Source organism: Vulpes lagopus, chromosome 6 (genome assembly GCF_018345385.1).
Source record: "Vulpes lagopus strain Blue_001 chromosome 6, ASM1834538v1, whole genome shotgun sequence".
In the NCBI taxonomy this organism is placed as follows: domain Eukaryota; kingdom Metazoa; phylum Chordata; class Mammalia; order Carnivora; family Canidae; genus Vulpes; species Vulpes lagopus.
The window spans coordinates 104,152,230-104,177,227 of NC_054829.1; the positions used below are offsets into that span (position 1 = coordinate 104,152,230).

General features: G+C 38.9%; 1 protein-coding gene across 3 annotated transcripts in view; it reads right to left on the minus strand.

Annotated features, from left to right (window-relative positions):
- PAPSS1 (3'-phosphoadenosine 5'-phosphosulfate synthase 1) overlaps window positions 1–24,998 on the minus strand; it is a 185,037-nt gene that overhangs the window by 34,052 nt on the left and 125,987 nt on the right. For all 3 annotated transcript variants that reach the window (XM_041760016.1, XM_041760015.1, XM_041760014.1), the window contains 4 exons: window positions 16,239–16,352; window positions 13,603–13,714; window positions 11,730–11,935; window positions 8,562–8,697 (listed from right to left, as the gene is read on the minus strand). In XM_041760016.1, coding sequence (XP_041615950.1) covers window positions 8,562–8,697; window positions 11,730–11,935; window positions 13,603–13,714; window positions 16,239–16,352 — 568 coding nt within the window. The remainder of the gene's footprint in view (window positions 1–8,561; window positions 8,698–11,729; window positions 11,936–13,602; window positions 13,715–16,238; window positions 16,353–24,998) is intronic.

Sequence of the window (24,998 nt, forward strand, 5' to 3'; positions counted from 1 at the left end):
CCTCTTTCTAAAGGACAGTGATTTCCCCTTTGTCACACCACTATCAGTGTCAAATATTTGTCTTTCCACTTATAATTCCTTATAGCTTAGTCTAAGACTGTTTTACCTAAGTCCTTGGTTTCAACTGTGCTTGAAAATGGGAAATGATCTACAAAATTACTGAAATTTAATATTAACATTTATGATTTCCATCTCTTTCTAGCTCTCTGTCCCCATATTCCTGGGAAAAGACCAGGAATTCTAGAATCTTTTTTTTTTTTTTAAGACTTTATTTATTCATGAGAGACACACAGAGAGAAGCAGAGACACAGGCAGAGGGAGAAGCAGGCTCCCCATAGGGAGCCCGATGCAGGACTTGATCCTAGGACCCCATGATCATGACCTGAGCCAAAGGCAGATGCTCAACCACTGAGCCATCAAGGTGCCCCAGGAATTCTATAATCTTGACTTCTACAGGGTATACTGTGAAGCTGCTGACACCATGCATAAAAAGCAAACTTTTTCCATAAAGAGCCAGAGTGAATATTTTAAGCTTTGCAGGCCACGGGGGTTTCTGTTACAACTATGCCAATCCTGATGTAGTGGTGTAAAACAGCCACAGACAATGGATAACCATTGAGTAAGGCTGTTCCTCAATAAAACTTTATTTATAAAAACAGTCTGTTGTTTACTAACCTCTGAAAGACAAATGAAATGTGGCTGACAGAAGTCAAAAGAGCACTGCAACCAAGTGGGTTGGTGTAAGAAAAAGTGTGAAGGCAGGAAAGCAGAGATGTATCCGGGGAACAGAGAATCATCCATTTTGTCAAAGATGGATCCAAAACCTGGCACGAGATTATTATGTAGAATTTTGAATGCCAGGTTAGGAAGGACACTGTGTACAAAACAGAGGCTGTAAGTGAATCAGTCATGCAGTCATGTTTTACAGAAAATCAGTCTCCACAGGACTGTGCAGGATTGAGGTGGGGCAGAGCACAGCAAGTGGAGAAGGCAAAACCAAAGCCTGCTGCTGAGGAACATGTTCCCCCATTTCCACATAAAATAAAACTTCCACCAATTCTACCATCCATTCCACATACTTAATTTATCTCTCCACCCCGCTACCCCCGGATATGGACAGGCTCCTCTGACAGACCACAATCTATAGGCTGGTGAATAAGGTCCCACACCATGGCAACAGTGAAGACATGCATACACCCTCCCTCAGACCTCTCCTCATCCCATACCTCCATGTCTGAGGTCACCAAGCACGGCTGTATGTTAGTGTCTCCTAAATCTGTGTCCTCTGACCAAAGCTCTCCCCTAAGCTCCAGACAGACTCCCCAGCTGCCTTCTAGCACTGCATGGGCATCTGCGTCTCTACTCTTGCCAGCCTCCCTGCTGGTCTCTGGGCCTCTTCCAGCCCCCTCTGAGTGCACAACGCCATTATCCACCTCAGGGCCTTGCACTCGGTTCCCTCCCTCAACCTCCATGTGCAGTGAATCACCCTGTCCCTACATCTCAGCTCCACTTGCTCCACTACTGGTGCATACATCAACCTTTATCACTTCTTCACTAGTCTTGGCTATGAACCGGCCCCCTCTTCCATCCAGACTCCATGCAGCCCCCAGAGCAGGATGAGGCAGGGAAGAAACCAATTTGGGACAGAATGGAAATGCTGTTTTAGATATGCTGCCCTGAGGTGACAACAGTAAAAATGGTCCCGCCCCCAGGAGCTTACAATCTATAGTCAGAGGAGGAGAAATAAGCATTCACTAATCAGAGGATAAATGTGTGATCAAAGGAATATATGTCCTTCAATGCCAACAGGATATGACTGCATCTTTGTTTTCAGAAGGTAAGTCTAGTAACAGTGGAAGGATCAAGTGATAGAAGAATGGGACTCTATTCAATCCCTCAACCAATTCCTTCCCACATTACTTCATGAGTATGAGACCCCTGCCAAATGCAGCAGGTACCTTCCTGTCCTCTCCACTGCCCCTGACAACAAACACCAACCCACAGTCTTCATAGCTTCAGGGCCTGCTAACCCTGGCACTAGCCTTTTCTATTTTATCTTCCTCTTTACCCTTTTAAGTAAAAACCATGAAACGCTGAAGAAATTTGGGAGAGGGGATGAGATTACCCACAATGCACTATCCTAACATTGCTGGTTTGGGTTGTTCTGCACAATCTCCTGGTTTTCTCCTCATACATATGTTTTTACACACTTGTAATCATATGTGTATGACATTTTATACTCTGCTTGGCCATTCTGGGTCAATCACCTGTTTCTGACATCTTGTGGTCCTCTTGGAGCAATAGGTTCATTTCTGAGTTCTAGGAAGTTCCTCATGGATTCATTCAGGAAACTCATTCGTTCACCTGGATTCAATTACTACGCACATACAGATGGCTTCTGTTAGCTGCATCTCTAATCCTTACCGTCCAATTCATCAGTTATAGCGACTTATGACTGAAAGCATTGCAATATATATTGCTCATTACTGTCCTCATTCCCTCAATCCTTCCACCTTCACTATTACTCAAGCCAAATGCAGGTCTAACCACCAAACCCTACTCCTTCTATATTTCATGTCTAAGTAAAAAGACAACCCAATAATGCAGGTTCTGTTCCTTTCCCTCTAGTCCAAAAGCCAACACACTATGGAAACAAGTATGGTCTAGTATCTTTCCTTCCAGAAGATGGGAGAGGAAGAAGAAAAGGAGAAAAGTTCTCCTGAGCATGTGCTGATTTTGTGACAGGGGAAGGAAATGGCAACCATTAGCTCTTCCAGTGGTGGGAAAAGGATGAGCACTGAGTTCCCTGGATTCATGCAGGACGTGGGTTGCCTAAGCGCACATCACTGCCAGCAAACATTGCTGTGCCATGGCGCAAAGAACCTGGCTCGGACCCTGCTCTGCAGCTTCTCAGCCGAGTGCCCATAGACAACTTCAGCTCTCAAGGGAGGGCTGTTCCAATCAACAATAAGGTGAGGAGCAGGAAAGTGCTCCTGACTTTTAGTCCCCCTTCCCCCAGATCTCTCAGAACTATGCTTTGCTGTGCATAAAGTCAGAGCCTTGGTATGCATTCCAACCACTAAATCAGAGTTACATTTCCCTGTTCCCCCCGTTTCAACTTCTTCTCTGTAAAACTGTCCTATGTACAGTAGTAATTAATAAGTCTCATCTCCCAGTCCCACCCAAACTTTATTATCTGCCACTTTATCCAACCCAAAGCTCTAGTACCTGGCATTTCTGATCTTCTCGAAGTCAACATAGTAGCTGAATAAGAGTACTAGAGTACAACAGTTCTAGAGCTATTAGGAAAGGTGGTGGTTTAAATGTTTGTCTTTGGTGGGAGTTTTTTTTGTTTTTTGTTTTTTTTTAAAGAGAGCTGGAAGTAGGGGATCCCTGGGTGGCGCAGCGGTTTGGCGCCTGCCTTTGGCCCAGGGCGCGATCCTGGAGACCCGGGATCGAATCCCACGTCGGGCTCCCGGTGCATGGAGCCTGCTTCTGCCTCTGCCTGTGTCTCTGCCTCTCTCACTCTCTCACTGTGTGCCTATCATAAAAATAAAAATTAAAAAAAATAAATAAAAGTTTGTTATAAAAAAAAAAAAAAAAAAAAAAAAAAAAAAAAAAAAAAAGAGAGAGAGCTGGAAGTAACAAAGAGTTTGATTTCCTCTCCTTCCTCTGGACGGTCATAAATTACTGGTCTTTCTTTTACTTAAGCTGCTTATGAGGGGGGAAAAGAAATCAATAAGACAGGTCATTTGAGTAAATATGAACATATTAATTGGCATTTTTCACAAACTGGTACTCTTACAACCCCAAAGTATGGGAGCAATAAATTGATTTCCATTCTTAAGCCTAGAAATGCTTTCAAATTGTGGTTAAAAAAATAATGCTGAATATGAAGCTTTTTGTCAACTGAGCTCTGTGCTGCTTGTTCTCTATTCTCCTCCTGTCTATTCCTTTTTTTTTATTTTTTAAGATTTTATTTATTTATTCATGAGACACACAGAGAGAGAGAGAGGCAGACACATGGGCAAAGCACAAGCAGGCTTCCTGCAAGGAGCCCGACGTGGGACTCGATCCCAGACCCCGGCATCAGGCCCTAAGCCAAAGGCAAACAATCAACCACTGAGCCACCCAGGCATCCCCCCTCCTGTCTATTCTGTCTTGTGTCTGTGTGTGTCAGGGTTTAGGGGGAGATAGTGGAGAGGAGCTGTGCTCCTGCCTCCAGCATGTGGGAAACATTAGCAGGCAACCAAAGAATAGAGAAAGCTGGGGGGAGTTCTTGCCCCAGTAGCATCATCCTTCTTTAGCACTGTGATTCTGGCCATCCTTCCAAGCCCCTACAGCCAGCTTCCAGTCACTGCCCCTCCTCACAGCTCCAGTATCTCGGATCCAGCTTCAGAAATATTTTCTCCTTCCAGAGCCCTCAGGAGTGGTAACACAACGTGGTTTCAACATTCCTTTCAGGTTCCCTTAACCCTGCCACCCTTCTTCAAAGACTCGCTTTGTTAAATTCTGTTGAGAGCCTTGATCAGACTGACATAAGTTGCCCACACTTTGGATTACAGTATCTTCAGCTCTCTGTTATTTGTGCTCAAGAAAGTTTAGTGCCTACAGAGACTATCTGCTTCTGCTTCAGCCTTCTCATGTATCATTCTCAACTCTACCCAAAACATCATTCTAATGTCTCCATCCATTCATTAAGATGTAGATTGTAGGTAGAGGCGTCTGGGTGGCTCAGTTGGTTAAGCATCTGACTCTTGACTTCGGCTCAGACATGATCTCAGGATCATGAAATCGAGTTCCATGTCGGGCTCCACACTCAGCAGGGAGTCTGCTTAAGGTTCTCTCTCCCTTCCCCCAACCCCCACATACTCTCTTTCTCTCCTTCTCTCTAAAATAAATAAATAAATCTTTTTAAAAGAAAAATAGGGGGATCCCTGGGTAGCTCAGAGGTTTAGCGCCTGCCTTCAGTCCAGGGCGTGAGCGCGATCCTGGAGTCCCGGGATCGAGTCCCACATCAGGCTCCCTGAATGGAGCCTGCTTCTCCCTCTGCCTGTGTCTCTGCCTCTCTCTGTGTCTCTCATGAAAATAAAATCTTTAAAAAAAAAAAAAAAAGTAAAAAATAAAATGTAGTCTGTAGTTAACTCTACAAAGCTTTCTCAGATTTCTTCAAATCTGATACTAGTATTAGCCTGAAAGAAGTTATGTCAACTTTCCCCTTGGTAGTCCAGCAAAATAGCAGTATTCTGTGTGTAATAAATACTAACTGGTTCTTACGTGGCTTAAGTGAAACCTATCCTTCTCCAGGATAGTAGCCAACCATCAGTGATTCAAAGAACCTGCCCTCTGGAACAGTGTCACCTTGCAATCACTGAGGTGGCTATTAAAGACTGCCGAATCCTTCCAGCTACAGAACAGTCTCAGAATAGCAAAAGTGATCATACTAATGAGCATAAGACAACAGCTCACATCAGGTAATCAAAATTCTTGTTCAATGACAAGGTGGTGGTTCAATCACTTAAGTATCTGCCTTTCAGCTCAGGTCATGATCCTACTAGCATCCTGGGATGGAGGCCGACATTGGGCTCCCTACTCGGTGGGGAGTTTGCTTCTCCCTCTGTCCCTGCCTCCTGCTGCTCATGCTTGCGCACCCATGCACGTGCTCTCTCTCTCTCTCTCTAAAATAAATAAAATCTTAAAAAAAGAAAAGGGGAGGGGAGGAAAAAGAGGAAAAGGTAGGAAAAGAAACCCCAGGTAAAAGAAAAAATAGTCTGTTTTCTCTCCTTGAACTATGTACCAGAAAGCAGAAGACTCCAAGCAGAGGACTTACTAATGGCCCTCCTAAAAAAGGGAAAAAGAACTACAAAGGAAACTTCTGGGTCTGTTGCTTATTTGCCTTAGTCTAAAATGGAAAAGTAAACAAAATAATATTCCACAATCTTTGTTGTCTGATGTAAGGATAACTGGCTCTCAGCTACTTTAAACAAAGTTGCAATCACTCATTATGCAACAAATTCTCTAAATGATTTAAAATGTTTGGCTCCCAAAGAAGAGTCAAAAACAGATGTAATATTAAAGATTCCAATTATGCATAATTCCTTGATAAGACTCCTCACCAGTGCCAACAATTAATTTACTAACATGAATTACAGTTATGAATTTAAATTTTGGCAAAAAATTAAAGTAAATGAGGTGGTCTCAGCACATCTTCCATCAAACATGTTCTTGTTCACCAGAAAAAAAAAAAAGGCAAAAACCTCTATGTATTAAACCATCAGATTACTCTGGTTGCAAATGAAATAAGATACAACTAGAAGTGTCTTAAACAATTCAAACATACATTAAGTCTTTGAATAAGAAATCTGGATATAGGGAATTCTAGAACTGGATCAGAAATTCAGACAGGGTAAGATTCTCATGGATTCTCATAGATAGTCACCAGAGCTCCAAACACTGTAGCCTTCCATGACAGCATCCAAAGCAGGAAGAAAAATGATAAGAAAAGACAACTTTTTGTCCTAAGCCAGTTTCTTCTCAAGAAGAAGACCCTCTTCTAGAAGCCCCCCTCTCTTACAATTCAATGGGCAAAACTTACACTAGGACCCGTACACTGCTGGCAAAAGAGAATGAGGTGTTCTCACCAACTTACAGCAATCATGATATACTCCCCTCTGACTGGGTCCAAAACATCTTAGCAAAAAAGAAAACACACTGTAGTATAAATAGGCAGGCACCACATGTAGCATTCAGAGAAACTCCTGCACAAATAGTTTAAGCTATGCTTCAAATCCAGAGATGAGCGACATTAAGGAGGGACAGAGGGACAGGAGTCCTACATTCAGATACTGTTCACCGGCGAAGCAGAAACTGAATAAATGAGGCAAGCTGGGTGGGAACTGCACAGCTCTGAACAGTGTGTGGCTGCTAGTTCCTGACCTATTTTAAGCTCTTATTTCAAATATCAGCAAAGTACTCTACCCTTTACACAAATACAGGTGAGACTAGCTTCAGACTCAGAAATTACGACATGTTAACCTCTTACTATGGACCAGGTGCCATTTACAGCACCTTACACAACTTACTTCATTTCGTTTTTTTGTTTGTTTGTTTTTCTGAGAGAGAAAGAGAGCATGCATGCAAGTAAGCATGTGGCGGCGGGGGGGGGGGGGGGGGGGGGTAGAGAGAGGGAGAGAAAGAATCCTAAGCAGGCTCCACACTTAGTGCAGAGCCTGATGTGGGGCTCAATCCCACAACCTGGAGATCATGACAGGAGCCAAAATTAAGAGTCAGATACTTAACCAACTGAGCCAGCCAGGCACCCCCTTCACTTCGCTTTTTAAAATAAAACATTATTCTTTAAGTACTACTACTGTCCTCATTTTTACAACTGGAATAAATGAGCCTTACAAAGGAAGTAATTTCTCCACAACCACATGATTTCTAGGTCGTGAAGCAGGGGACAGTGTGCACACTAAATGACTATCAGGATCTGGAGTTCACAGAAGCTAGACACAACTCATGAAACGAGTGTTCTTGACCAGGTTCTGTAGTCACCTGGGAAGGGGGTTTCTGGTTAACAAATATGGCTGGGTAGCCAGCTAGTTCCTTAAAAAGCAACCACATTAACAGACTTTTCTTGGCCATGCCCACTCCATTTCTACACAGAAAATATTTTTTAAAAGCAGCACCAATGCTTAGGGCTTAACCATTTCTGTAGTAGGTGAGAATTAATTGGTTGCATGATTGCAGGATCTTTCAAATTCTTCCCACCTTAAAAAAGCCTCCCAAACTCTATAGTAAATGCTAGTCCCTGACACAGAAACTTGGATTTCTTAGTGTGGGTGCACCAGTGTAAATACATCATTTACCTACCTCTGGGTGAAAGATCTGGTAATCGCAAACTGTCGGACTAATAAAAATCCCATCCTGGAGTATTTTATTAAACAATATTAAGAACAGCATCTATATAGACTCTACTTGTACAACTCCATTTTATCCTAATCCAGAAATCTGAAAACATTATTAACCTACTCTTCAACAATTTTTCCTGTTATCTGTTTAATGTCTTTCTCTTCTACACCATAACCTCCTGTCTTATTTATTTATGGATCCCCAGGACTCGGCATCCTGGCATAAAGATGCACACCAAACATTTGTTGAATGAATAGCAAACTGATATTATTATTCTATTATTTTCTGCAGTGATACATTAAACTCATAAGAGTTCTGAAATATACAGCACACTAGTGAATTACTCCAATAATTTCTCTTCCATAGTTCTATTCAGCTTTAGCATATGAGTTAATACACAAATAAAACGTCAGTTTGTTATTGGCAACCATCTCCCACACAGTATACAAAATCACATTAGATCAAATTACACCAATATAATAAAACTGGCCAGGCAGGTCTAGATCAACTACCTCTCCAACATATTCCACAGCTACATTTATCTTTCTTCAATATTCTCTTTTAAGCAAATAGAAAAATTCTTCTAGAACATCCCCATCAAGAAAAGATTCCAAGTAGTCCCATGTTAGATAATTAAATCCATGTCTTACCAGCATTCATATCTTTAAACTTTTGCTTTAGCTCAGTAGGAGTGAAACGATATTGATCAAGACCATCATTCCAGTAAATTCTGTCCAAGACCTGAAGATCTCCTCCAATCAGCCAATCTCCTTGTTCCATAACCATCTAATGGAGGAATAAGAAAAAATTTTTTTTAGAAAGAAATTTTTTAAACAGAAACCAAGATCAAAATAAGTAAGAACATCTCTCATACAAGCTATTTATAGTTAGTTGTAAATTACTACTATCTTAAGACCAATGGTAAATCTTAGTTTATCAACTTGGTTTATCAACTCAGTTTGGTTTATCAACTGAATTGGGATTAGAGATGCTTTAAAATTAGAATGTATTTTATAAGTCTCAGAGGGCTTTGTGATTCAACTATGATATTTATATATGAAAGGCAAACAAAACCAACATGAATAATCATGATCGTTAAGTAACAAACACATTCTCTTTCATTGTTGTTGTATGCTAATGGACACAAGTTCATACCTTCTGATCTCACACCACCTCAAATTTCCCACAGCTTCACTCATGTTCTTTCCCTGCATTTGAGAGGATGGATGTTACCTCTGGGACCTGTTCATTTCTATGTAGCACAGCTCAAGCTCACCCTTCCCCTGCCCCCCACTCCCCTGCTTCAGTTTATATGCTAATAATATACCTAGGTTGCTGTAGTCCCTCCCTATCTGGTCTTGCTTGCTAGAAAGTCCTTCCCTGTCCATCAAACCATTCATTCAATAAGTATCAAGTAACTGGTACATGCCAGGGTCTGCGCTAGGCACTGGGGAATGCAGCAGCAAATAGGAGAAAGATCTTCCTCTAACAGAGCTTGCATTCTAGTGGGACAGACTGAGTAGAAATCAGAAAAGCGTCAGCTAGTGATGAGTGCTGCAGAGGAAACAACCAGGCAGTGGAGCACAACACCCAGGGAGCAGCTTGAATGCCATTTAGGAAAAAGGAGTCAACAAAGATCTCTCTGAGGAGGGTGGCTTTGAACCTGAAATGACTAAAAAGATCCAGCAACGGAGATAAAATATTTCAGGCAGAGGGGCAGCAAGTAAAAAGTCCTGAAGCAGAAACAAAGTCCTGGAGCTTTTGTCCTTGAGTGGAAAGAGGAGCAGAGATAGAGTAAGAGAGACCATGAATAAGCAGGCCATAGTAAGGCACTTGGATTTTATTCTAATTACAATGAGCAACCACTGGAGAGTTTGAAAAGGTGGAGTGATATGCTCAGATATATATATTTTTTAAAGGCTCACTCTGGTTGCTCCAAGGAAAACAGACTACAGTGGGCATGAGGAAGTAGGATTACAGCTGGGACATGACTGTGTCCATCTAGGCTGAAGACCTCGAGAGCTTAGACAGTATTGGTGCAAGTGGAGTGAGCTGGGGACACCCTGCACAAGAACCCCAGGCCAAGCTTCCTATAGCACCACATATTGTTTGTGACTCACTCATACTCACCAAGGCTGCCTGTGACCTCTCCACTCCTAGCAAGGCAGAACAGCACAAAAGACCTAGGACAGACTCTAATCCTGATTCCTAACTGGCACCTCTACAGTTCTGGGCAAATTGAACCCAGCCTAAAGACTCCTCAGGATTCTACCTCCAAGGATCATTGGAAAGACTAAACAGTAGAAATGTGGTTTGAAACACATGAAGCATAAATACATGTAAAACATTATTGTAACTGAACAAAATTTTAAGATCTAGGGGTAGAATGCTAAGCCCTCTGTCTTCCCAAAGTCCTCTCTCCCACTCAACAACCAGCCATCTCTCAAATGCATGGAGTCTTTGTTCCTCCAACTCCCTCCAACTGGACAGTTTCCTCCTATCAAAATTCTGCTGGCTCCTCAAAGTTGCACACCAGGGACTAACTATCTTAAGAAGCCTTGCAGATTACTCTAAAGAAAAGTGGCACATACACCAATAATTGCTCTCTACTACAGATTATGGGAGATGGCTTTGAAGGCCAAAGTTCTAAATTCAAATCAGACCCTCATCCCATCTATTAGCTGCATAATTTCAGTCAAGACATTGATCACGAGTAAGTCTCAATGTCTCTATGCACAGGATGAAAATGACAACCACTATATAGGCTTGCTATGTGGTTCAAAAAATTTACATTACTAATCATGTTTTGTAAACTATACGCTATTTAATTATTTATTTATTATTTAATAAATTTATTTATATTTATATATTTTTATATATTTATATATATATTTATATATTATTTAATAATAGAATTTTAACATTGAAGGACTGACACCATGACTAACTCAAACTCCTATTTTCTAAAGCAATATATCTCCCTATTTTAAGAAGTTTATCATTTTTTATCCTTCACAAGACGAGATTTAGCACACTCATATCTAAACAGATGTCATAAAAATTTTCTAGATAAAGCTACTAAAATTTCACTTAATTTCTTTCAAAGGTCAGAGTGTACTTTAAAACAACAAAAATTTTACTTCAGTGATAGCATTTCAAATACAACACAAAAAATATGAGGCCCTTTGAAAAGATTATTTGGATTTCAATGCTTTCATACCAGACACACAACATTCAATTAGAAGCCCAGACTAGATAAAATCACCCTGCCGCTGGCTCCCAAAGCACCCTGCCCTCAAAGCCTACAGTACATGATGTCTGCTCCCCACCAAACAGTAAGCTCCAAACATATAAAGACTGTGCCCACTGTGTACATAAGCCCTATATTCCCAGAAGTAGCACCTAACTCAGTACCTAATGTACAGAGGATGTTTAAAAAAGATTTACTAGAGGTGCGTGAGTGGCTCAGTTGGTTAAGCATCTGACTCTTGATTTCAGCTCAGATCATGATCTCAAGAATCAGATCAAGTCCCACATCAGCCTCTGCAATGGGCATGGAGCCAGCTTAGGATTTTCTTTCCCTCTCCCTCAGCCATCCCCTTTTTTCCCTCTTAAAACAAAAAAGATTTACTGAACAAATATTTATCTGGGCCAAAATGACAAGATCATGTGTTCAACACACTAATCAAAGATCCAATATCCATTCTGCAAAATACTAACAATTCCAACAGGATACTCAACATACAGGTAATGTCCACACTTCAACACAAACATTACTGGCAAATTGAGCTTAAAATGTGGTCAAGTTTGCTCAGGACCTTGATGTAAGGGTGGTTCTTGCATGTTGTTCCCCACTGTCTGGCACAGCGTTCCTCCTTCCTGTGCTCAAAAAACTCTGGGTTGCGAAGAATAGCCACACGGCGGCCCTCATACATCAGAGCAAATGCTGTACAGCCGTCCAGCCTCTCTTTATCTTCATGAGTAGCCGGCAGAACTATAGGCACTGACAAGTTAATGACACCCCCTGCAGGGCACAAAAGAATATAAAGCACACAGCCTAGATTACTCAACAGCCTTACTTATGTCCACCCTTCACTTCAGTGGACACTCTTCAAATAGTGAAAGATTTATGGGTCCGGTGACAGCACCTGGCACAGAAAATCAGAAGAGAGAACAAACAACTCCATAGGTTAAAAAAAAAAAACAAAAAAAAAACAGTGAAAATTAAGAGCGTCAACACTGTGTAGCAATGTACTTTTCACAACATTTCATGAAAACAGTCTTCAGAAAGAAAAAATTGGTATAAAATCACAGCAGTAAAAGAAACGGTTTAACAAGGAAAAATCAGCTGGTTAAGCCTAATGTCACCAAAAATATACTGAGCACCTCCACTATACGAGTAAGACAAAGAACTATGTCTAAGAGACTTTCCAGGAAAATGTAAATCCTTTCTGATACTTATATTTTGAGTGGCAAGGTAAGTATACTTGAGTATACCTGGGATACTTGGGTTTCCTTGTGATAGGAGGACAAAAACACAAGTCTTTTTTATTTCCTTGTTTTTTAATCAGAATTGAATGAATGTTGGCAATTACTGGCCAAGAAACAAAGGAAGTAATCAGTGCCTCCATTTGAACCAAAATGTATGGTTAGTGAGACAAAAAGCACATTCTCAGTTTCCAACCTTTCAAGCTCTGAAAGTTGTTTTTTTTCTACTTGTTCTGCCCAGCTTAGAAAAATAAAATACACTCTCAAATTCATATGTGGATCTTATTTATGTACTGAATAAAAGCACACTTTTTTGGAAGTCACGGCATGCCTTCTTTGGACTGAAGATGTCAACAAAACCAATGATAACTGTGTGGCTGCTTTAAAGTTACCACCACAAGGTAGTGTTGAAAAGGGAAAATTAATAGGGAGATTTGCATCAAACCCAGACTAAATCATGACTAAGGAGGCAGTGTACAAAAACTTAACCATTGGTTCCAAGGAAGAAAACTTAAAAAGCAATATTTAACACTAATGTTCTTGTGATAAAGTTTCTTGAGAAGAATGATTAGGAATTATAATTTCTAAAATTGATTTCAGAATATCAGAAGTCATAACAGAAGAACATGGTAGCAATTTAGTAGGGCTCTGTGACATGTAAAAACATTTTCTTTAACGTAATAAACTAATCTTACCAACAGTATACAAAAGTTTCAGGTAATGAACTGTCATTACAATATACAAAACATCAATTTCTTTGGCAAGTTTTCTTTTAGTGTTTTTAAGAGAGGAAAAAGAACCATCCCTTTAACCATCTATTTCAGGACTCCTTAACTGGGATTCCCTGATTCCTTATTAGAACACTCAAGCATGGATCTCTCAGTAGAGCAAAATTCAGAATAGATGTGCACTTTTAAAGATAGGCTTCTCACAGTGATCGGTGGATACATCATAAGGAAACTAGATTTGCTTTTCAAATCCATTTTCACCCCTACCCCCAGGTTTTCCTTTTCTCTCTACAATCAGGAAAAGAAACAGGGGGAAAAAAGAGATCTCACAGTTCACAAAGTATTCAGTACTACTATAACTTAGTCTTAAGATGCTACTTCCATTAAAGACATCACCACTACTTTTTATAAAGTGATTTATCTGTGTAATTTCTCTTCTGTGCTCAATGTACTTATATAATGTAAATGGTCTTACCATCCAGAAGACAATCAAAGTGAAGGCACTGCAAGTATTCTCTCTCTCTCATAAAGCCATTCAGTGGGGTTGCCCAACCTTCTGCCAAAACCTGCACCCACTGCATATCCACCTAGTAAACGAGACCGTAAAGTTTTCTACTTCATATACTTATGAACAAAAGCAGTAATAACCTCTAGGAGTTTAATTTTTAAAGCAACAGAAACAAATACCACAAGAATGATTACAGATTATCAAATCCTAATAAAGATTAAGGGCACTAGGAAAATGTGCATTAAATAACATTAGGCTTCAAAGCATTTCTAATAAGAATAGCATCTCTTATACTAGTGGTTCTCAAGCTTTAATATGCTATAAGAAACCCTGAGAAGGCCTTTATTAATATAAAGATTGTTCCATTTTCACAGATTCTATTTCAATCATTTTGCTCTGGGCCCAAGAATTTGTATTCTTAATAGGTCCCCAGAAAATGCTAACAAAGATGGTCTGGAAATTAGACTTTGATAACTACTGCCTTAAAACAAACTTTACATAAAAATATCTACCAAAACAAGTGTTTCACCAATGGCAAGAGTACCCCTCATCTCACAAAAATTCTATCATTTCTTATCTTTAAGATATCTACCATCTCCTACCAGAACATTAAGGAATTGATGGACTACGTATCATTAACATAAGATGGATATGCTCATTTTTTAACTGAATATGTGTGTGCATATATTGTGTGTGTGCACACGTGCACACAAGCATGCATCAGTGGTTCTCAAATGAGAAAAGAGGAAGCAGCTGGCCAAGTAGCGTGCAGTAAAATGTAGCTTACTCTGTATTCCCAAAGTATATTGTCCAGGGTATTCCACTTCACATTCAAATAACAGGTATTCCCCTCCTTCAAGTCACAGGAAAAATCGTATACAAAGACCAAACTGTTTCACTTACTTTCAAGCTTTCCTCTTGTCAATTATTCCTAAGCCTTAGACAATGGCCATTATTTGTCTCCACTGGAATCCAATTTTAGATGGTATATGTTATGAATTAAATGTGTGTGTCCCCCTCAAATTCATATGTTGAAAACCTAATCCCCAATGTGACTATATCTGAAGATGTGGCCTATGAGGATGCAGCAAGGTTAAATGAAGTCCTAAGGGTGGGGCTCTAATCCAATAGGTCTAGTGCCATCATAGGAAGAGGAAGAGACACCAGATCTCGCTCTCTCCACTCTGTGAGAACACAGAGAATAAGCGGTTGTCAGCAAGCCAGGAAGACAGTCTCACCAGGAACTGCATCAGCCAGCACCTTGATCTTAGACTTTCAACCTCTATAACTTTGAGAAGAGTAATTTTTGTTGTTTAAGCCACCTAGTGTATAGTATTTGTTATGGCATCCCACACTAATACACTATTTGACTTTAAGATGATTTTCTTCATTAATTACTTCTCATACTGCCATGCAAAAAAACAAACCACTATATTATACCAGAGCTACTACATTTCTGGGTTGCAGAGTTTGATCCGGATTCATATTCATTCATTCTCATATTCTCTCTCTCTCTGTCCATGTATGTGTGTTCATTCCATGCAAAGTATGTCAGTGACAACATCTGTTCCTTTGCAACAATCATGTTTCTGAATGGTTCTGCTGTCCAACTCTCCCTCTCTGCTCCCCCAGCATGTCTTAGCTTCTGGTCAGAGACCCAATGACAGAAAGTACATCAAGTAATCTACTTCTAATCAGGGATTTGAAAAGCCACTTAAAAAGCCACTTAACAGTGGCTTTCTCTAAGCCTAGAAGTTTGTTGGTGGGCATTTTTTTCTTTTCCTCCTCCCTTTAAGATTTGGTGGATTTTTACTAACTAAAAGAAAGTCTGGAAAATTCAACTTCTGATCCAGAATCTTAGTCCTTAATTTCCCCCCTTTTTAAAGTACGTCTAAATGATAAAGCTTAAAATTCTCTAATACTTGAAAATGGTAAATTATAGTTTCCCTTGTCTTCATATCTAGTTTAACTCAATAGTTCTTTTTGGGTGGGGAAGCTGGTGGGGGGGGACAATCAATGACATTGGAACTAAAATATATACAGAATTACTCTTAAAAAAGAAATTCAGGGTTTTGACAGGATTATAAAACATGTTTGGAGGGAAAAATGTTCATTTTAATTATATTTATAATATTTTGAAGCTTTAAGAAACCATTCTTTCTGATAAGCCTAAAAATTTTACACAATCTTTAGCCTTTGCTATTTCAAAATAGGTAAATACTGGGGGTGGCTCAGATAACCTTCTGACTCGATTTCAGCTTAGGTCATGATTTCATGGTCATGAGTAAGTCCCACTTCGGGCTACATGATGGGTATGGAGCCTGTTTAAGATTTTTCTCTCCCTCTCCCCTGCACTTAAAAAAAAAAAAAAAAAAAAAGAAAGGTCAATATTATGACTAAAACCAAATCAAAGCCATGATATTTGGGGAATATTGTTTCACAAATTAAATACATTTCCCATGCCAGGAAATTGTGACATAAGCCACAACTATGCCCCCTACCACCATCACCCATGCCCTCACACTAGCTATAAAACAAATTTTACAGATAAAAACTATATATAAGGTTAAATCACTTGGTATGAAAAGCAACAAAGCACTTACTTTATTAATTTTCAATGCTGGTAATGTTTCTGCATCTGTTTTTGCCAGATGGAGTTTATTTTCAGGCACATACAATTCTTTTACTTCGTAAGAAGCATCCACAGGTACAATATCCTATATAACAACAAAAGTACAATTAAATGTTTGATTCAACAATTTAAAGTTCTCTAAAGGAAAAAAAAAAAATTAAGTTCTCCAAAGGGTGTCTTAATGAACAACAGCATTTCAAAATGAGACTTTAAAAATGAAGTATAAAAGAGGGCTCTGAATGTATTGTGTCTCCCCAGTAAACTTTCATAATGTCAGGGATCCACTCTCAGCACATACACATATCCTACATACAAGAAGTCCTTAAGTATCAGGTCCCATTACCTAGTGAAAAACAATACATTCTGAGAATGTGCCACATATGTCAAAATCAGGCAATTGCAAACAACAGATGACCTCAAGTAAAAGATAACAATAAAAAGAATCTGGAAACAAAATCACTCTAAATATAATCTCTATCATCTTTAACAGGTCACAAAGCCATTTTATTCTTTCGCATCTTTACTCCTAGTGTCACTACAGCCACCTTACCTTCTCAGTCATGACACATGGTACTCTGAGTATGTCAGCTTTACTCCCACTGTTAAGGTTGGAGAAATAGTACTTTCTGATCCCACATGAAATGCAGCCTAGAAGTTTGAACTCCAAGTACTCATTTACACAACATTGGGACAGTGCTTATCTCTAAGAATGTACAGAAATGTATTTGTGACTACCACAACACAGCTCCTTAAGTGATCTTTACAAGCTTGCTCACAATACTTTGTCAGACCCTGAGGAATAATTACTAAATGTGTTTAATTACTTCAACTTTTTTTTTTTAAGCCAAATCTATTAGGGTCACCTTTATAAGCATGCAAAATGATTAAGGGTTTTTCATACATGTATCTCATCCAAGCAATATTTATTATTCAAAATAAATTCTCAAGAGAATGAGTAGATAAGCCATAGGCTGGGAGACAATACTTACAAAAGGCTTATCTGAAAAAGGACTATTTTCTAAAACACACAAAGAACTTAAAACTCAGCGATATGAAAACAAACAGCCTGATTTTTTTTAAAAGGGGCCAAAGACCTGAACAGAAATCTTACCAAATAAGATATACAAATGACCAATAAGCATATAAAATAATACATCACGTCATCAGGGGAATGCAAATTAAAACAAGATACCAGGACATGACATACCTATTAGACTAGCCAAAATGCAAAATACTGACAACACCAAATGTGGGTGAGACTCCGGAGCAACAGGAACTTTCACTGACTGCTGATGGGAATGCAAATAGTATAAACATTTTGGAAATCAATTTGGCAGTTTCTTACAAAACTAATCATGCTCTTACCATACGATTCAGCAATTGTGCTCCTTGGTATTTATCCAAATGAGCTGAAACCTATATCCATGCAAAAACCTGCACAGACATTTATAGCAGCCTTATTCATAATTGCCAAGACTTGGAAACACCAAATGTGGGTGAAGACGTCCTTCAGTAGGTGAATGGATAAACTGGTACATCCAGACAATGAAAAGACACGGAAGAACCTTAAATGCATATTACTAAGTACCAGAAGCCTAGCTGAAAAGGCTCCATACTGTGTGATCCCAACTATATAACATTCTGGAAAAGGAAAAACTATGGAGACGGTGAAAACATCAGTGTTGCCAGTAGTTACAGGCCAGGGGGATGCAGAGGGGAGGTGAACACCAAAGAAGAGGGAATTTTTAGAGCAATGAAATTATGATACTGTAACAAAAGTGTCATTACACATCTGTCAAAACCTAGAGAAGTACAACTGGAAACTATGAATTTGTGACAATGTATCAGAGTAGGTGCATCAACCGTAGCAACTGTACCACTCTGGTGAGGGGTGTTGATAGGATAGGCTATGCCTGTGCGGGAGGGGAACAGGGGTAAATGGGAACTCACGCTACCTTCCACTCAGTTTTGCCCGAACCTAAAACTGCTCTAAAAAATAGTCCATTAAAAAAAATGCAAACAACAAAAGTAATTCAAAGTAAGTATCAATGGAAGAATCAGATTTTTTAAGACATACCCTGCTACTTTCCTGACCATTAACTGTGGGAAGAAACTTCCAACTTATATCTGGGCTTACATTAATATCTTCAGTAGAGAAAAAAAGCAGTCAGGTATGTGTATCAAAGCTAGATGATCTCATGAAAGGCCTGATGTCACTACTCAAGCAGCCCCTGTGGGTCCTGAAAAATCTAGGAAGATTTATTCTCTCACATTTCTCCTTCCAAAATTGGACAAAAGAGATGCAGTTCAATATCAGCTAAATCATGTGTCAGAATCAGTCTGCTCGTACTGGTAATTCAAGGCCTCTGATCTTTCTCATGATAACGCAAGAATAAAGAGAGTAAACATGAAGGAAAGGAGAAAATAACTAATAAAATTTAAATACAGGGAGGGAGGGAAGAAGAAAGAAAGAAAAGAAAGGAAGGAAGAGAAAAAAGAAAGAGAAGAAAGAGAAGAAAGAAGAAAGAAAGAAAGAAATAGAAAGAAAGAAAGAAAGAAAGAAAGAAAGAAAGAAAGAAAGAAAGAAAGAAAGAAAGAAAGAAAGAAAAAGGAGTAGAGAAAAGAAAGGCAAGTGGGCAGACAGCTTGCTACAGTACCAAGTTTAACTCATTGTTCCTGGTATGCAGATACGAAGGGTACTTTCTGGGGGCCCCTCTGTCCCTTGAGCATCCCACTGCTCACAGGAGGAGGAAAGTGGAAAAATGAGTGCCTAAAACAAACCATGCACCACACAGGGCACTTCATATACCTTCCAGGCCTTCTACCAATGAAGCGTCCAGCAGGTACCCACAGCTGAAGGCTATTCGTTGTATTCACAGGGCAAATACTACATGAGGGCACTGAAGACAATGATGAAGGAAAGAAAGACACCTTCTACCAGCTGCCTCTTTTCTCTGTAGATATAAATACTATACAACCTTGTATTAATGAGGCAGATTTTTTTTTTTTTGAGAGCAAGAGCGTGAACATGGGAGTAGGAGGTGGTGGAAGAGGGAAAGAGAGAATCCCAAGCAGACCCCCCGTTCAGCATGGAGCCCAAGGAGGGCTCGATCCCAGATGAGCTGAAATCAAGAGTCAGATACTTAACCAACTGAACCACCCAGGCACCCTAAAGCATATTTCTAATAATGCCAAGCTAAAGAGGGCATGTCTCAAATTTTACCAGTGGGGTCAAAGAAGCGGTAAATATACATCAACAATTTATACATGATACTTGATTTCACAGTGTACCTGAAGAGGAAATCACATATAGAAAAGTCCCTTGTTTTCTCTGTATGTCAACTTTATCTCAATCAAATTGGAAGGAAAAAAAATACTCTTCTTATATTCTAGCAAAAGAAATAGCTTAATCTATTCCATTCTGTGCAATAACAAGCAATAATTCCAGGAATTATTAATACATTTAAATTATAAAATAGCAGTAAAGAGAATTTGGAGTTGAGAAAAACAAATCATCGCACATATGGTTATCATTGTCATTTTTATATATTCCCTTCCCATTACAGGGCATTGGTCATTTCAGGAATCTGTACAAAACCTATTATTTCACCAACTAGAAAATAAAAATTCAGAATCAACTTTTCCTACAAGAACAATATGACATGCATTAAGAGAACTGCACGCACTCTATCTGTTCAATTAGCTTCTTGGATATGTAAAGCTCTCAAAGATGTCTTGAGACATACCCATTTTTCCAGCTGCAAAATAAAGAACTAAAATCCTCCACACTAGGAATCAACGATAATTTTAAATTACACAAAAAGTCAGGCATTTGTTAGGATTTTCATGAGGAAGAGTATAATATAGTTTCACAAAACAGACTTAAAATTAAATACATTAATCACAAAACATTAGAGACACATCTTCAAAGCCAAAAGGAGGCAAGAGAAATTAACAGGGGTCTACAGGTTAGTTATTTCTGACGTTTACACCTAAGATCTGAGTTCAAATTCTACCACTGCACTCCTAAGCAGGTTACCAAAGACCTCTGAACTGATCTCCTTCTCAGGTGTCCCAAAGAGACATATATGCACATATGTTACAGGTCTGTTGTGAAATTTGGTAACTCAAAATACCTGAACTGCAGGGACTAATGTTAGCTGGACGCTTATTACAATATCAGCACTGTCCCAAGGGCTTCATAGGAATGAATTCATTAATCTTTATACAATCCTGTTGGGGTTCTTTTTAAGATTTTTTTTATTTATTCATGAGAGACAGAGAGAGAGAGAGAGAGAGAGAGAGAGACAGGCAGAGACACAGGCAGAGGGAGAAACAGGCTCCATGCAAGGAGTCCGATGTGGGACTCCATCCCAGGACTGCAGGATCACGCCCTGGGCCAAAGGCAGGCACTACACTGCTGAGCCACCCAGGGATCCCCTAATCTTTATACAATCCTACCTAGGAAGATAGAAATCTTATCCTTGAACAGATTTGGAAATTGAGGCTCAGAAGAGGTTAATAACTGGCCCTGAATCTCTGCTATTCTGTCTTCCAATACACTTAACACACAATAAATAATAGTGTGGTTGCTATATTCCAGGAGCTGTTCTGAACACTCTATGCATGTTAACTCAGAGAATCCTCAGTACAATTCTAAGACAGGCACTATTACTTCTTGTACAAACAAAAGAACTGAAGCCAGAGAAATTAGGTATTTTTTCCAAGGTCACCCAGTTAATTGATAAATGTTAGAACTGGGATTCCAACTGAGGTTCCAATATTAGTCTCCTCCAAAAAAATAAAAAATAACTGTTACTGCTTCTCTCATGAAAACTAAGATATGAAACATTGTCACACAAATTGTCCTTAGTTAATCTTCATGATTTTATTAAACATTCACAATTCCCAAGGTTGTTGGTAGGTGATCTTTATGTGTTGATAAAGTTCTAGACAAAAAGTAAAAGATACTCAACATTTCAATTAGGCCTTAACATTTCTAAAAAGGTTAAGTGAGCAATTCTCAAACTTTTCCAAACCACATTACAATGAATAAATTGAAAACCTCCATTTCCACCACATTGGACCCCTTAGAACTTCAAAAACCCAGAATCCAGTAATGCAACAAATGACATAGGGACTCCAGAGAAGAGAATTTCACTGACACCAACCATTCCATATAAAGTTTTCTTTGCCATCTCTGAAGCCTACATTATTTTAAGGATAGGAGATCTTTTTTACGTTGTAGGGATTGACTATTCTCTTCCATTTCATTTACTGCTGATAACTGTCAACAGTTTTGGAGGGCCAGAGGAGAGCATCCAACAGACGAGTCTCCTAATCTTTGTTGGATGCAACAGGGCATTTTTTAGCTGGTTTCCTAAGCCAGCATCACTAGATTCAGCTTACAATTACTAACAGCAGCAGTGCCCACTGCCCACTGTGATGCTCTAGGCATGTGGCTGGGTCCATGCTCCTCATCTCCACCCTGGAATCTCTCCTCTCCACAACCACACTGGAGGGTACACCTACGCATGTCAATCTACTCCCTCTGAAAAGATGTTCAAAGTAAGAATTGAGAACAGTATTTCTATACATCTTTTCTCTCCAACCATATCCTAAGAAAACAAATACACAAATAACTTGTGAGCAAATCTATATGTCTCCAAGAGAACTAGCTGGAACATGAAAGAGTAATATCTATACTATCAGCTCAACTAAATCATTTTTTCAATGTTTTGTGCACTCGTATGTCCATGAATACATTTGGGATAAATACATATTTAGTTAATGTTCTGCTTTATACGCATGAACATAGAAGCTATAATCATTTTCCTTTCAAGAAAGGGGGAATTATTTTCTTGAGTCAAAATAATTTTTTTCATTATTAAACATTACACACAACTGTTCCCTTTTCAAAATTCACATCTAGCAAGATTTTTTTTTTCTAGCAAGATTTTTAAATGAATCTTAGCTTCACAACTTAAATATAAATTCTTCTGATGCCTAACTGAAGTAATACAAAAGTTCAAGAGGTTGCTACTGTTTTTCTCATCTAAAAAAAAAAATTACATCAAGTGAATATTTTTTCATTAGCACAAACCTAACAGCAGGAATTGAAAGGAACATGGAATATTTGCTCAAAGGAAGCGAGTTCTATATAGATTCTATGTGTAAAGAGAAGAGAACTCTCTATCAGGAATACATAATTTTTAAACATAGACACACCCAATTTCTAGCACATTCTACTGACAAATCTTCTCAGTTTCCAAAACCACTATTAAACATCTAAAAGGAGCAAAACCACCTCAAAGTAAAACAAGATATCTGGACAACATAATGTGAAGTCCCTGCCACATGAGCTGTCCATTTTATTTGGGATTCATTAAGATTTCCAGAGACACAGTCAGCTATTAGAAAACAAAGTGTTCTTCTTCAACTTGTACATATAAGACCTTTTATTTCATAGCATTTCCTTTAAAACAAAAACAGACCACAAACCAGGCCAAAAGCAAGTGTTTATATACCTAAACCCCTCACCCACCAATGTTGGTAGCACTACAATCACCTAGCATTTATGGGTAAAGAGAATACAAGGGGGGCTCCTGGGTCGGGGCGGTGGGCGGGGGGGGTCAGTAAACATTTCACATGCTATAAATCACGTAGGCCTAGAAATATTTATTATGAATGTATAAATAGTAAATTAATTCTAAATGTTACATGGGTTCTTAAAACTTTTTTTGCTTGACTCAACACAATCTAAAAGCTAACATATACTGTATCTGTAATCTTTGTTCAAAAGGACAGTTGTTAGGTTTTTATCTGGACCAACAGAACATTCACTACCTGAAAATAGTACTATTCTTGTCTTCTCTTTCAAATCTTCCTAAAGAACTGTGAACATGTTAATAAACATAGTGATTCCACATTCTAAGTTTTGCCATTAAGTATTTTCTGTACTTTTTTCTTGAGCCAAATCTGCTCAACAGATTTGAAGGCTAGAGCTCATTCATATTTTATGTAACTATTAAATTCCTATTATCTAAACTACATGCATCCAAAGCATGAACACCAAACGACATTCTGGCAACACTTTAAAACTGAGCTGCGAAGTCAGGTTTTTATGTGCAGTATAAACTCCATTTAGAGCACTAAACCACCATTTCATAAAAAGACAAACCTTTAAATAATTTATAGCACTAGTAAATCTAGTAGACTTAAAAACAGTATTTAAAATATCACTTTAGATTAAAACCAGCAGCAAGAAGCCTACGTCTTTATGTCATAACACACCAAGTTAAAATGCAATACTAGCAGGCCATCTAGTGACTATCCAGGGGTTAGGGGAAAAACTTGAATCCAAAAATCCTCTGTATTTTTCAGTGTCTTCTATTTTCTTGAATAAAATATGCCCAAATGAAGCACATTAAGAAAATAAAGATGCTCTGACCAAGCACTGAGAAATTAAGTATTTATATAAATGAACATTTTTCTTTGCCCCAATTACATTACACAGGCCAGATCAAAAGAGAAATAAAACAATCCAGAGATGACTGAGGATACATAATATTACACTAACCAAAATACCTATCATCCTAAAATATCCTTTGTACAGAACATTAAAAACATGTTTTTCTTGGACAATGAAGCCAGGGCCATTATCTCAGAGTAAAGAACGTTAAAGAAACAATACCTGGTATAATTCATTTTAGGAGGGTCTCTCCTAAGTAATACCAAGCATCAGATAGAAAAAATCCTTTGCTCTTATGGACAAGCCCTTCTCAAACATCTGCATTCTCTAGAAAGCCCCAAAACATGCTGCCCTCTCTGCTCCAATAAAAAATTTTCCACATATTACAATGAGAAATATATATTTAGTCTTTGTCTCTAGTTCCAGGCACAGAGCTCTTAAAACCCTTGGAACCTCCTGATTGGTTAAGAGTGTGTTTGGTACGAAAACGTGATGGCTCCAGGCTAAGGTGGTCCTCAAGAAAGACCATGCCATACTTAGATTAGAAGGTTGGAACTTTCAACTCCATCCTCAGAACTGAGCTGGGGTAGAGGCTGATGGAACCTCCATAAAAACCCCTAAAGGACAGATTCAGAGACACACTGAGTTAGTGACAGCATGCCCACAGAGTGTGTAGAAGCACCATGGCTCTCTCCCTGCCCCATACCTTGTCCCATATGCCTCTTCCATTTGGCTGTTCCAGAGTCACATCCTTTATAATAAACTGGTAATGGTAATGGTAAGTAAAGTGCTTTTGTGACTTCTGTGAGTCAAATTACTGAACCGGGGTGGGGGGTGGGGTGGGGGGGGGTCTGGGTAACCCCTGAATGTGCAGTCAGCCATTAGGTATCTGGGCACCCAATTTATAGCTGACATCTGAAGTAGCGGCACTCTTATGAGACTGAACCCTTAACCTGCAGTTTCTTTTTTTTTTTTTAACCTGCAGTTTCTGAGCTAACTGTGGACAGTTACTGTCAGAACGTAATCAAATTGTTGAACACCCAGTTAGTGTCAATTAGTTGAGTATGAGGAGGGAAAAAAAAAAAAAAACCCTCAAAAGTCTAACAAATGGAGCCTGTAAGAGGAAATAAAACGTACTTACCTTTATTATTTTAGAAATAAGATTTTGTTTTATATGGTTTAATAACCCAAGGCACTCATTTACCATTTATTTTTTTAATACCTTTGCCATTTCTTTTTTTTTTTTTTGTATTTATTTAT